This window comes from Mus musculus, chromosome 2 (genome assembly GCF_000001635.26).
Source record: "Mus musculus strain C57BL/6J chromosome 2, GRCm38.p6 C57BL/6J".
Lineage (NCBI taxonomy): Eukaryota > Metazoa > Chordata > Mammalia > Rodentia > Muridae > Mus > Mus musculus.
This window is the reverse complement of record NC_000068.7, coordinates 85,867,782-85,882,834: the sequence shown is the minus strand read 5'-3', so window position 1 is coordinate 85,882,834 and position 15,053 is coordinate 85,867,782. Positions and strand designations below refer to the sequence as shown.

Here is a 15,053-nt window from a genome sequence, read left to right as displayed (position 1 = left end):
AATATAAAGTATCAATAAAACAAAATGTTGGTGTTTTAGGAAGATCAACAAGATAGACAAACCCTTATCTGAACTACCTAAAACATAGAGACAGAATATCCAAATTAACAAGATGATAAATGAAAGAAGGATATAACAACAGACACCAAGAATATCTGAAAAATCACAAGGTCATATTTCAAAAAAAATCTGTATACCACAAAATAGGAAAATTTAAAACAAATGGACATTATGTTTTACTTTAATTATTTTGTTTATGTCCCAGTCATTGCCTCCCAACCTCCCCTACCTCAGTTTCTCCTCCCATTCCTCCTCCCCCTTGCTTCAGAGAGAGTGCTTTTCCCCACCAGAGCTCTCCCTTTCCTGAAGACTTAAGTCTCTACAGGATTAAGTACATCTTCCACTGAGGCCAGACCAGGCAGACCTCTGATACATATGTGCTAGGGTCCTCAGACCAGCCAGTGTATGCTCCTGTTAGTGGCTCAGAATTTGGGAGCTTCCTTCAGTCTGGGTTAGTTGAGACTGCTGGTTTTGAGTGTTGTGCAGGGTGATAGTTATTAATGTATTTGTATTTTTCTACATGCCGACATCCAGTTAGACCAGCAACATTTGTTGAAGACTGATTCTTTTTTTGTAAAATTCTAGCTTCTTTATCAAAACCAGGTATTCATCGATGTGTGCATTTATGTCTGCATCTTCAAATCAAACCCAGTGATCCACCTCTCTATTTTCATGCCAATATCGTGCAGGTTTTGTTACAATAGCTCTGTAGTGGAGCTTGAAATAAGGGATGGTGATACCTCCAGAAATTCTTTTATTACACAGAAGTATATTTTAGCTATCCTGGGTTTTCTGTTTCTCTAGATGATGGTGAGTATTGTTCTTTCAAGGTCTGTAAAGAGTTGTTTCAGAATATTAATGGGGATTATGTTGAGTATGTGGATTGCTTTTGACAAGATGACAATTTTTACTATATTAATCTCACTAATCCATGAGCATGGGAGATCTTTTTATCTTCAGATGTCTTCTTCGATTTCTTTCTGCAAGAGTTCGAATTCCTTGTCATACAGTCTTTCACTTGGTTAGAGTTATCACAAGATATTTTATATTATATTATTTGTGGCTATTGTGAAAGATGTTTCCATGATTTCTTTCTCAGCCTGTTTATCATTTGCATATAGGAAGGCTAATGATTTTTTTGTTGTTGTTGTTAATCTTGTACCGAGCCACTTCACTAAAGTTGTTTATTAACCCCAAGAAATCCCAGGTAGATTTTTGCAGTCATTTATGTATACTATTATATCATCAGAAAACACTAATACTTTGACTTCTTTTCCAATTTATGTCTCCATGATCTCCTTCAGTTTTCTTATTGCTTTATTTCAATTACTATATTAAATAGATATGGAGAGAGTAGACAACCTTGTCTTGTTCTTGATTTTACTGCAATTGCTTTGAGTTTCTCTGGATTTAATTTGAAGTTAACTATTGACTTATTGTAAATTGCTTTTATTATGTTTAGATATTTCCCTTGAATCTGCAATCTCTCCAAGATTTTTATCATAAAGGTGTACTAAATTTTCTCAAAGAATTTTTTTCATCATCTAATGAGGTAACAATGGGATTTTTTTCCAGTTTGATTACATGGTGGATTATAGTGACAAAATTTGTTATGTTGAACCAGCCCTGCATCTCTGAGGTGAAGACTACTTGATCATGGAGAATGATCTTTTTGATGTGTTCTTGAATTTGGTTTGTATTGTATGGAGAATTTTTTCCTTAAATGTTTAAAGGAGAAATTATTATTTAATTCCTTTTCTTTTTTGAGTTTTTGTTTGGTTTTGGCATGGGGTGACTGTGATCTAATAAAACAAATTTGGCAATATTTCTTCTGTTTCTATTTTTTGGAATAGGTTGAGGAGTATTGGCATAAACTCTTCTTTGAAAGCCTGGCAGAATTCTGAGCTAAAACCATATACACCTGAGGGTTTGTTTCTTTGTTTGTTTTCACTAGGTGATTTTATAATGCTGTTTCTATTTCCTTTGGGTTTACATCTCTATCTAAATTATTTATCTGATCCTAATTTAACTTTGGTAAGTGGTATCTATTAAGAAATATGTCAGGCTAGAGAGATGGTCCAGCAATTAAGAGCTCTGACTGCTCTTCCAGAGACAAATGACAAAGAAGCACTTAAAGAAGAATGAATTTATGAAATTCCTAGCCAAATGGATGGACCTGGAGGGCATCATCCTGAGTGAGGTAACACATTCACAAAGGAACTCACACAATATGTACTCGCTGATAAGTGGATATTAGCCCAAAACCTAGGATACCCAAGATATAAGATACAATTTCCTAAACACATGAAACTGAAGAAAAATGAAGACTGAAGTGTGGACACTATGCCCCTCCTTAGAAGTGGGAAGAAAACACCCATGGAAGGAGTTAAAGAGACAAAGTTTGGAGCTGAGATGAAAGGATGGACCATGTAGAGACTGCCATATCCAGGGATCCACCCCATAATCAGCATCCAAACGCTGACACCATTGCATACACTAGCAAGATTTTATCGAAAGGACCCAGATGTAGCTGTCTCTTGTGAGACTATGCCGGGGCCTAGCAAACACAGAAGTGGATGCTCAAAGTCAGCTAATGGATGGATCACAGGGTTCCCAATGGAGGAGCTAGAGAAAGTACCCAAGGAGCTAAAGGGATTTGCAACCCTATAGGTGGAACAACATTATGAACCCTGTACCCTGGAACTCCAGTACCCTGGAGCTCTTGACTCTAGCTGCATATGTATCAAAAGATGGCCTAGTCGGCCATCACTGGAAAGAGAGGCCCATTGGACACGCAAAATTTATATGCCCCAGTACAGGGGAATGCCAGGACTAAAATGGGGGCGTGGGTGGGTAGGGGAGTGGGGGTGGGTGGGTATGGGGGACTTTTGGTATAGCATTGGAAATGTAAATGAGCTAAATACCTAATAAAAAATGGAAAAAAAAGAAGAAGAAAAAAAATTCAACTTCCTTAGTTGTCAGAGAAATGAAAATCAAATGACTCTGAATTCCATCTCACATCTATCTGAATGGTTAATACCAAATACATAAGTGAGAGCTTATGTTGAGATAGATGTGAAAAAGAGGAACATTCTTCCATTCTGGTTATACTGCAAACTTGTACAGCCACTTTGGAAATCAATACGTTGATTTTGCAGTAATTTGGGAATCTATCCTCCTCAAGGTTCATCTATATGACTCCTGTCTCCTAGATACATGAGCAAAAGACTCTTCACTGACTACAAAGACACTTGCTCAGCTTTGTTCATATCCATTTTATTCAAAATTGCCAGAACCTTGAAATAATATAGATGTATTCACAATAAAAAAATGGATAAAGAAAATGCAGTACATTTACACAATAGAGTATTACTAAGCTGTTAAAAATAATAGTATCATGAAGTTTGCAAGCATATTGATAGAACTAGAAAAAAATCCTGAATGAAGTAATTGAGACCCAGAAAGACAATCATAGCATGTATTCGATATACGTAGTTACTTACTGTAAAGGATAACCATGTTACAAACCACAACCCCAGATAGACTAAGTAACAAAGAGGGTTCAAGTGTGGATGTCACCCTGGAAAGGAGAAGTAGAATAGTTATTGTGGGTGTAGTGAGAGTGTCTGGAGATGTGAAGACTAGGCATGAGGTGAGGAGGAGATAGAGTGAGAGAATACTAGGAGAGACAACTAGAATTATGAGGAAACACAAGGCCAGGTATAAACCTAGTACAATGGAAACTCCTAGGAATCTATTATGATAAGCCTAGCTACAGCTCATTGTAGTAGGAGATATGGAGACTGAACTATCACCTATAACTAGGCACAATTTCCAGTGGAGGGGTTGGGACACCAATGCAGCCACAGAACTTCGACATACAATTTGTCCAATTTGTCCTGCCAGCATGATGTACTGGTGTAAAGATGGAACAGAAATTTTGGGAGTTGCTAATCAATGGCTGGTCTAGTTTGAGACCCATACCAGGAGAAGGAGCCTATTCCTAACTGCCTGAAGAACAAGATTATATTCTGCTGTACTTGCTTGTAGGCAGGAGTCCAGCATTATTACTATCAAAAAATACTCCATCTAACAACTGATGTGAAGAGATCCAGAGACCCACAGCCATATGTTAGGCCAAGCTTGGGGTATCCTGTGGGAGAAAGTGAAGAAGGACTATAGAAGCCTGAAGGTCAAGGGCACGACAAGCAAACCCACAGAAAAAAACAAACGCAGACTGATAGGAGCTCACTAAGAGAGAAGTGACAATCAGGGAGTCTTCATGGGTCTAACCTAGGCCCTCTGCATATATTTTATATTTATATAGTTTGGTGTTTTGTGGTGCTGCTAACAGAGGAGTGGAGACTGTTTCTGATGCTTTTGCTTGCCTTTGTGATCCTTGTTCTCCTGCTGGGTTTCCTTGTCCAGTCTTAATATGAGGGAGGAGAGTGCCTAGTCTTATTACAATTTGATATGTCATTGTTTGGTTGATATTTCTGGGAGGCATGCACTTTATGAAGGGAAATGGAGGAGAAGTGGATGGGAAGGAAGGAACTTGGAGGAAAGGAAGGAAGGAAAGCTGTAGCTCAGGTGTAATACATAAGAGAATAAGAATAATAAACAAATCTGTTTTGAAAACTTACTATTATTTGATATTTTATATTTTGGATACATGTTAAAATATAAAAATCATGATAGGCATCTGGGTTCTTTCCAGTTTCTGGCTATTATAAATAAGGCTGCTATGAACATAGTGGAGCATGTGTCCTTCTTACCAGTTGGGGCTTCTTCTGGATATATGCCCAGGAGAGGTATTGCTGGATCCTCCGGTAGTACTATGTCCAATTTTCTGAGGAACCGCCAGACTGATTTCCAGAGTGGTTGTACAAGCCTGCAATCCCACCAACAATGGAGGAGTGTTCCTCTTTCTCCACATCCTCGCCAGCATCTGCTGTCACCTGAATTTTTGATCTTAGCCATTCTCACTGGTGTGAGGTGGAATCTCAGGGTTGTTTTGATTTGCATTTCCCTGATGATTAAGGATGTTGAACATTTTTTCAGGTGCTTCTCTGCCATTCGGTATTCCTCAACAGAGGAATGGATACAGAAAATGTGGTACATCTACACAATGGAGTACTACTCAGCTATTAAAAAGAATGAATTTATGAAATTCCTAGCCAAATGGATGGACCTGGAGAGCATCATCCTGAGTGAGGTAACACAATCACAAAGGAACTCACACAATATGTACTCACTGATAAGTGGATACTAGCCCAAAACCTAGGATACCCACGATATAAGATACAATTTCCTAAACACATGAAACTCAAGAAAAATGAAGACTGAAGTGTGGACACTATGCCCCTCCTTAGAAGTGGGAACAAAACACCCATGGAAGGAGTTACAGAAACAAAGTATGGAGCTGAGATGAAAGGATGGACCATGTAGAGACTGCCATATCCAGGGATCCACCCCATAATCAGCTTCCAAATGCTGACACCATTGCATACACTAGCAAGATTTTACTGAAAGGACCCAGATGTAGCTGTCTCTTGTGAGACTATGCCGGGGCCTAGCAAACACAGAAGTGGATGCTCACAGTCAGCTAATGGATGGATCACAGGGCTCCCAATGGAGGAGCTAGAGAAAGTACCCAAGGAGCTAAAGGGATCTTCAACCCTATAGGTGGAACAACATTATGAACTAACCAGTACCCCTGAGCTCTTGACTCTAGCTGCATATGTATCAAAAGATGGCCTAGTCGGCCATCACTGGAAAGAGAGGCCCATTGGACACGCAGACTTTGTGTGCCCCGGTACAGGGGAACGCCAGGGCCAAAGGGGGGGAGTGGGTGGGTAGGGGAGTGGGGGTGGGTGGGTAAGGGGGACTTTTGGTATAGCATTGGAAATGTAAATGAGCTAAATACCTAATAAAAAATGGAAAAAAAAATCATGATATATAAAATTAAAATTTTAGGAATTTTTTTCAAGGAAGATATAACTGATTCAATAGTAACACAATAAATTGCTAATAATGATATTTTGAATCTCCACATTAATAGACATATTTAACTACAAACACACGAAAGTAACTCATTTACACGTCAATGACATCTTTTCTAAAGTCATTTAAATGTATAAAATGTTCCAGAAGACAATAATTTTAACAATTTTAATGTATTATTTTAAGTACATAATTCACTGATATGTAACATCTCCTATTACCTAAACAATGTAGTTACACCTGTGTCACTGTAGTTAGAGAGCTAGATAACTTGGCTCTGAAAGGCTTTGTAATAATTCAACTGATTTTTTAGTTAAACATTTATAGTAGGAATCATAGTTCATTCATGCTATACAACAAAATACCTGAGACTTTGTCTTTTATAAATATCAAAATTCATTCAATCATAATTCTGTACAAAGGGAGATCCAAGATCAAATGGCAAGCAAGTTAGATTTGGGGGTGGGAGCTGTAGTTCTCTTTAGACGTTTATTTGAACAATGTAACTCATAGCATAAAGTTAAAAGACAGAAATATGTCAAGTTTCCTCTAAGCCTATTGAACAGTTTATGGGAAACCATGGCATATTTCATTTCTGAGGAGCTCACTTCTGGTTTTTTTTTGTTTTTGTTTTTGTTTTTTGTTTTTTGTTTTTCCATTTTTTATTAGGTATTTAGCTCATTTACATTTCCAATGCTATACCAAAAGTCCCCCATACCCGCCCACCCCCACTCCCCTACCCACCCACTCCCCCTTTTTGGCCCTGGCGTTCCCCTGTACTGGGGCATACAAAGTTTGCGTGTCCAATGGGCCTCTCTTTCCAGTGATGGCCGACTAGGCCATCTTTTGATACATATGCAGCTAGAGTCAAGAGCTCCAGGGTACTGGTTAGTTCATAATATTGTTCCACCTATAGGGTTGAAGATCCCTTTAGCTCCTTGGGTTCTTTCTCTAGCTCCTCCATTGGGAGCTCTGTGATCCATCCATTAGCTGACTGTGAGCATCCACTTCTGTGTTTGCTAGGCCCCGGCATAGTCTCACAAGAGATAGCTACATCTGCGTCCTTTAAATAAAATCTTGCTAGGGTATGCAATGGTGTCAGCGTTTGGATGCTGATTATGGGATGGATCCCTGGATATGGCAGTCTCTACATGGTCCATCCTTTCATCTCAGCTCCAAACTTTGTCTCTGTAACTCCTTCCATGGGTGTTTTCTTCCCAATTCTAAAGAGGGGCATAGTGTCTACCCTTCAGTCTTCATTCTTCTTGAGTTTCATGTGTTTAGCAAATTGTACCTTATATCTTGGGAATCCTAGGTTTGGGGCTAATATCCACTTATCAGTGAGTACATATTGTGTGAGTTCCTTTGTGAATGTGTTACCTCACTCAGGATGATGCCCTCCAGGTCCATCCATTTGGCTAGGAATTTCATAAATTCATTCTTTTTAATAGCTGAGTAGTACTCCATTGTGTAAATGTACCACATTTTCTGTATCCATTCCTCTGTTGAGGGGCATCTGGGTTCTTTCCAGCTTCTGGCTATTATAAATAAGGCTGCTATGAACATAGTGGAGCATGTGTCCTTCTTACCCGTTGGGGCATCTTCTGGATATTTGCCCAGGAGAGGTATTGTTGGATCCTCCGGTAGTACTATGTCCAATTTTCTGAGGAACCGCCAGACTGATTTCCAGAGTGGTTGTACAAGCCTGCAATCCCACCAACAATGGAGGAGTGTTCCTCTTTCTCCACATCCACGCCAGCATCTGCTGTCACCTGAATTTTTGATCTTAGCCATTCTGACTGGTGTGAGGTGGAATCTCAGGGTTGTTTTGATTTGCATTTCCCTGATGATTAAGGATGTTGAACATTTTTTCAGGTGCTTCTCTGCCATTCGGTATTCCTCAGGTGAGAATTCTTTGTTCAGTTCTGAGCCCCATTTTTTAATGGGGTTGTTTGATTTTCTGAAGTCCACCTTCTTGAGTTCTTTATATATGTTGGATATTAGTCCCCTATCTGATTTAGGATAGGTAAAGATCCTTTCCCAATCTGTTGGTGGTCTTTTTGTCTTATTGACGGTGTCTTTTGTTTTGCAGAAACTTTGGAGTTTCATTAGGTCCCATTTGTCAATTCTCGATCTTACAGCACATGCCATTGCTGTTCTGTTCAGGAATTTTTCCCCTGTGCCCATATCTTCAAGGCTTTTCCCCACTTTCTCCTCTATAAGTTTCAGTGTCTCTGGTTTTATGTGAAGTTCCTTGATCCACTTAGATTTGACCTTAGTACAGGGAGATAAGTATGGATTGATTCACATTCTTCTACATGATAACAACCAGTTGTGCCAGCACCAATTGTTGAAAATGCTGTCTTTCTTCCACTGGATGGTTTTAGCTCCCTTGTCGAAGATCAAGTGACCATATAGGTGTGTGGGTTCATTTCTGGGTCTTCAATTCTATTCCATTGGTCTACTTGTCTGTTTCTATACCAGTACCATGCAGTTTTTATCACAATTGCTCTGTAGTAAAGCTTTAGGTCAGGCATGGTGATTCCACCAGAGGTTCTTTTATCCTTGAGAAGAGTTTTTGCTATCCTAGGTTTTTTGTTATTCCAGATGAATTTGCAAATTGCTCCTTCTAATTCGTTGAAGAATTGAGTTGGAATTTTGATGGGGATTGCATTGAATCTGTAGATTGCTTTTGGCAAGGTAGCCATTTTTACAATGTTGATCCTGCCAATCCATGAGCATGGGAGATCTTTCCATCTTCTGAGATCTTCTTTAATTTCTTTCTTCAGAGATTTGAAGTTTTTATCATACAGATCTTTCACCTCCTTAGTTAGAGTCACGTCAAGATATTTTATACTATTTGTGACTATTGAGAAGGGTGTTGTTTCCCTAATTTCTTTCTCAGCCTGTTTATTGTTTGTATAGAGAAAGGCCATTGACTTGTTTGAGTTTATTTTATATCCTTCTGTTTTTTAATTGGGTATTTTCTTTATTTACATTTCAAATGTTATCCCCTTCCCCCTCCATACCATCCTGAACATGCCCTATCTCTTCTTACTCAGAAGCTAAGCAGAGTCAGGCCTGGTTAGTACTTTGATAGGAGGAGCTCACTTCTTAATATAAGAGCATACCACCTTGATTTACATTTTCTTGCTAAGCAAGACATTTGTTTAGTGTTACTCAGTCTATTACTTCTACATGATTAACTTTTGAATTACTTCATTTTTACCTCCAAGATAATCAATATGCTGAATCTGTGAGTTATTTTAATAAACAGAGTATTGTAGTTATGTAACATATTTTCTGGATAGAAAGTGGTTCATGGAGCTGAGCGGATGATTCAGTGGATAAAGCTTTTGAAAGCATGAAGATCACGATTCAGATCTTGTGTGCACATAACAAGACAGTCTGAGCAGCCCACCACCAAACAGGCAAGATCAAGGATCCCTAGAGCACAGGTGCTAGCTAGATACAACCAAACTGGGAAGCAATTCAAGGAGAGACGCTCTCTTAATAGAATGGAGACCTTCAGAGGAAGACACCATTTATCTCTAATACAGACACACACTCACACACTCACACACAGAGAGACAGAAACATAGAGAAACAGAGACAGAGAGAGATAGACAGAGAGATAGATAGATAGATAGATAGATAGATAGATAGATAGATAGATAGATAGAGACAGAGAGAGAGACAGAGAGAGAGACAGAGAGAGAGAGAGAGAGAGAGAGAGAGAGAGAGAGTTAACACATTAGCAATAAATGATGTTGTAAAATGTTTGCATGGGAAACCCAGGACATATAAGGTTGGTTATGTTGTTCTACTAAAGATAGGTTAACAAGCTGATGAGTACACAGCAGGATAGCAGTCTCAAATCTTGAATTTATTCTGTTAATTTCGTTTTAGCAAAATTATTTGCTTTTACATGAATTTTAATAGACTATAAAATAACAGTTATTATTATGAAATTTAACAAAGACTGAGTCCAGCTTTGAGTTCACAACTTCATGATCCCTACATCTTCCCTCCTGTTTGTAGTATGAGTTTGAATAGATTCCTGCCTGGAGGCTGACTTGTGTATCTGTCCCTGTGTATTTGTGTTTCTGTGTGTCTATTTCTAACAAAAGATTTCACTCTGCTTCTATTGAACATCACAGAAAGCATCACATGTGGAAGAAATGGATAGTTTACAGAACTTTACATGAAATTTTACAGGGGATTAAGTCATTGCCTTCAACTGATCCCCACTGGACCCAGACAACAAACAGCACTAGAAACACCATTGTGTATCAATATCGATTCATATCCATAATTGTTGCTTTCAACCTATATGATAGATTTTAGAAGATTGATCTTAACATTTATATTTGCTGCTTTCAGCAAATGATACACAAGCATTGTTCTTGGTCAGGTGCATGATGGATGTGTACAAAATTTAATATTACAGCTACATAGTTGCTTTGGTTGTATAAATTAATTACATGGGAAAGCTGAGGCAAGTAAAGTTGGGTTGTTGTTATTGCTGTTGTTGTTCTTATTCTTGTTTGTCATTCACTTAAACACAGGTTAAATGAACAGACTTAAGTACCTAGTAGGATGGCAATTCTGACTGTGAGTCGCAGCAAAAGTACCATTCTTGTAGAGATATTTTCATAATATTGCATCATCACAGAAAGGGGTTCACAATCAGGCATATGCAGCACAGACTATTTCTGTAGAAGGTTATCATGTTCTTACCACACATGTACATTTCTCATTTCAGATACTTTTCTCACTGTACTTTACTTGATACCTTACCAGAAAATAGCTTTAATTAAAAACACCATCAGGAATGAAATCTTTTAGATAATTTTTACCATCATTCACTAGATTTTACTAATTTCATTTCATCAAAATTAATTGTTTTGTCTTAATTTTTAAGTAACACATAGAATAATAAATTTTATTATGAAATTTGAAGCATGTATATCACTGTTATTAATATTTACCATCTATTTGATTCTCTGATTTCTACTGGCTATACTTACTATTTCTTTGCAACCCCAATGTAATTCCCCGATACTACAATAATGTGTGTGTGTGTGTGTGTGTGTGTGTGTGTGTGTGTGTGTGTGTGTGAGTGTGTTAAATCCAGACTCTGAATTTGAGAAAACTATGATATTATGATAGCTTTCTTTCTGACATTGGCTTAGGGTGTCTTTTTCAGAGAAATCATCGCTATACGTATGTCTAGTTCATCACTTTCCTTTTATATAAAACTGAGCGATAGCAATTTTTGTTTCATTATTACTATTAGCTACAAATTTTATGTATTAATCATCAATTTCAATTTATAAATAGTTTTTGATAAAAATAGGCATTTACTCTCTATACTCAGTTAAGTCAAAAATTACAAAATGCTTGAAACATTAGCTTTGTAAATGTTTGTATAATACAATTGAATGTTGATATAATATATTTTAGTATACCATCCTGATATGTATAGACAGTATTTCTCCCACCGTTAGGAAAGTCTCTAAATACAAGATAACAAGTCTGATTTGAGATAGAAAGTGGCCATTCCATACCCCTGCACCTTCCTCAGCACTGACAACCTTCTATATATACTGTAGGTAGTCATAGTATATATCAAACTGTGATGATCAAAAACATTAAAATCATTCACAATAGAGGCAGTAAAAATGTTCAGGGATTAAAATAGTTTCTGACACCAATTATGGGGACCCAAAAGGTGACAGGAAATAACTAACTTCTATGAACTGTCTTCTGACCCTGCCTACCAGTCATGGCACACATGTAATTCCCTACTCTCCATGCAGGCACACAGTACAACAAAATGAAATATTTTTTAATATACAAAAATATTTAATTCATAAATTCTGAATTCATGAGTGTAGCCTAAATGGAAAAAAAGAAGATTTACACAAAAAGATAGAATCATAGAATATTTTGTTCATTCGATGGTGGTTAAATGGCTTGTACAAGAGTGAAAGGAGACAAAACATATATATTAATAAAAATATGCATTAATTTTGATTCTTTGGAACTTTCTGCATCTTAAATTTTCTATTCCAAATTTAATCTGTTTTTACAGGTTAAATGGCAATTATTAAAATGATGAATTAAATTTTCATATATATACAGACATTCTACTCATGAAAATGAGTATTGATGTAGCATGAGATTTCAATGTTGCCTTATAAAATTTATCAAAACATATGAATAATATGAATATGAATTTATTTATAGCTAATATAAAAGAGTACCATCTACGTCATTCATAGTGTTAAACATATAGCATGGAAACTTCTTCATCAATTCATCCTAACTCCTAGCTTTTTAAAGGAGTATATAACTATGTACATTAATAAAATATAATTTAAATAGTCTAGCATAACCAAACTTTTACTTTAATATGAAACAGACAAATAATTCTATTTATAATATACAAAAATATAATGATAATATGAAGCCTTAGAAAGGTACACCTTACTTATTTCTTTAAAAGGAAAACCATCATGGACATCATAACCATCCTTAAAATTTCACTTACAGCAGTAGATGCACACCGTTATCTTATGAGACCAACATCCTCACCATCCCATCTACCATTCTGATGTGTTGAGAACTTATAAGTACCAAAGTGAGGATAACAGGGAGAATCAGAAAATAAATGAGCTATTTTATGATTGAGGGACTTTGTGCAAGTAAATTAATTTCTGTGCTAAAGACTCTCTATGCCATAAGCAGACACAATGACTCATTCATTATTCATCAAGAATGTATAAGTCAAAATGTAATACAAATTAAGAATTAAAAGATATTTTGGGTAATGTTTTTTCTTTTGTGCTATGCCCTTTAACTGATAAATCAGTCATCAAAGCAATTTTTGAAACATTCTAAAACTTCAAGCATGTCATCATTCACGGGATATGGCTTAATCCCATTAAGATATGTTAGTTAGAAACTAAAATTCATGTAAATTAGAAAAATCTATTTTTATAAAATCCCAAAATCAAATTAAGTATAATCAAGAATTATCTGAAAATTTTCTAATTTCAACATGTAATTTTAATAAAAAGTATAGCTAGACAGTGTAAACTACAAGAGTAAATTGGCTATTATGGGTATAAGCTGTTACACAAGTAGTTATTTTGAAGAACTACCATTATCCTACAAAGATACCATATCATCAGAGATACATACTAATAACACATAAATATTTTCTTAAACCAAAATTTTCTGACAGAAATTCCCCTTGATCACCTGTTTCATAGCATTGATGACATCCTTATTCCTTAGGCTATAGATCAAAGGGTTCAGGAATGGACTCAGAAAAGTGTAAAAAACTGCAATTACTTTGGACTCCTCTATTGACCTCTCTGATGGAGGCTTTAAATACATGCAGAAAAGGGTTTCATAAAATATGGTGACTGTTGTCAGGTGAGAACCACATGTAGAAAAGGCTTTTTGCCTGCCTTCTGCAGAACGGATCCTCATGATGGCTGCAAAAATGTACAGGTAGGAGAAAAGAATGATAGAGAGAGAACTTATTAGAGTGAATCCAGCAACAACAAACATGGCCATCTTTTTAACGTGAGTGTCAGAGCAAGCTAGCATGATAAGAGGAGGATCTGCACAGTAAAAGTGATTGATTTCATGGGAGCCACAGAAAGACAGGTGGAAAGTGAGCAGAGTCTGAGACAGCCCATTCAGGAAACCAAACACATATGAGAATGAGACTAGAGAGAAACAAACATTCTTGGACATCCTGGTACTGTAATGCAAGGGGCTGCAAATAGCCACATAATGGTCTAGTGCCATTGAAGCAAGGAGATAAAACTCAGTGATCACCAGAGCAATGAAGAGGAGACACTGTGTGAAGCATCCAGCATAGGAAATGATCTTCTGGTCTGAGATGAAACCATGCAGCATGTTTGGAGTAACATTGGAAGAGTAGCAAATGTCTACAAAGGAGAGGTGGCCAAGGAAGAAGTACATAGGTGTTTGCAGGTGGGAATTGGTCCTGATCAGCACAATCATACACAGGTTTCCTGTCAGTGTTATAAGATAAATGACCAGAAACACCACAAAGAGGATTCTCCCCAGCACTGGGCTGTCTGTGAGTCCCACAAGAATGAAATCCATCACTGCAGTGTTGTTTAAGGATGGCATTCTTTTTCACCTTGCAAGCTGAAAGTGACAAGAAATGTAAGCAGTGACCTCGTATCTAAACTGTGTTTTTGTCACTGATTTCTTAAGGTGTTATTTGTTGGTCTGAAGCCCAATTCCTTTTTCATCAATTGCTTCCAAATGTCTACCTATAATGTCCAATATGTATTTGTTTGTGATCTGTCTGTTTTTTTTCTTTTTTCTTTTGCTTGTTTTTTTTATTAGATGTTTTCTTCATTTACATTTCAAATGCTATTCCCTTTCCTAGTTTCCTCCCCGAAAATCCCCTATGCCCTCTTCCCTCCCCCTGCTCCCCAAACCCACCCTCTTCCACTTCCTGGACCTGACATTCCCCTATACTGGGGCCTAGAATCTTCTCAAGACCAAGGACCTCTCCTCCCACTGATGGCCAGTTAGGTCATCCTCTGCTACATATGCAGCTAGAGACATGAGCTCTGGGAGTCTGGTTTTCTTTTCATTCATATCCTTTTTAATTATATAAGCAGACAAGAAAACAAACACAAACAATTCTCATTGTGTTTCTTCTTCCATATCACAAATATGCTTATTCATTATAGACAAATACTTTCATATACATATTTACACATTTATACCTGTCTTCTTAGTAATTAATATCCATGTACAATGTTTTTATCCACATATGAACAAATGGTCAAGAGCAATTAACAATGATAGATGACAATTTATATACAAACACACAAAAATATTTAAGATATCAAATACAGAATTTAACCTACCTGCAAAAACTGACCTACTGCATATTCTATAAAGTAGGAAGATTTAATTGGTAATAT

At 36.9% G+C, this 15,053-nt stretch overlaps 1 protein-coding gene across 1 annotated transcript; it reads right to left on the bottom strand.

Moving 5' to 3' along the window:
* Positions 1-13,293: 13,293 nt before the first annotated feature.
* Olfr1022 (olfactory receptor 1022) lies at positions 13,294-14,241 on the bottom strand. The gene has a single exon (NM_146589.2). The coding sequence runs from the start codon at positions 14,239-14,241 to the stop codon at positions 13,294-13,296; it is 948 nt and encodes a 315-aa protein (NP_666800.2).
* Positions 14,242-15,053: the final 812 nt, after the last annotated feature.

What these genes read in the sequence shown, in the direction of transcription:
- Olfr1022 (NM_146589.2), bottom strand. Translation starts at nt 14,241, where the DNA reads ATGCCATCCTTAAACAACACTGCAGTGATGGATTTCATTCTTGTGGGA.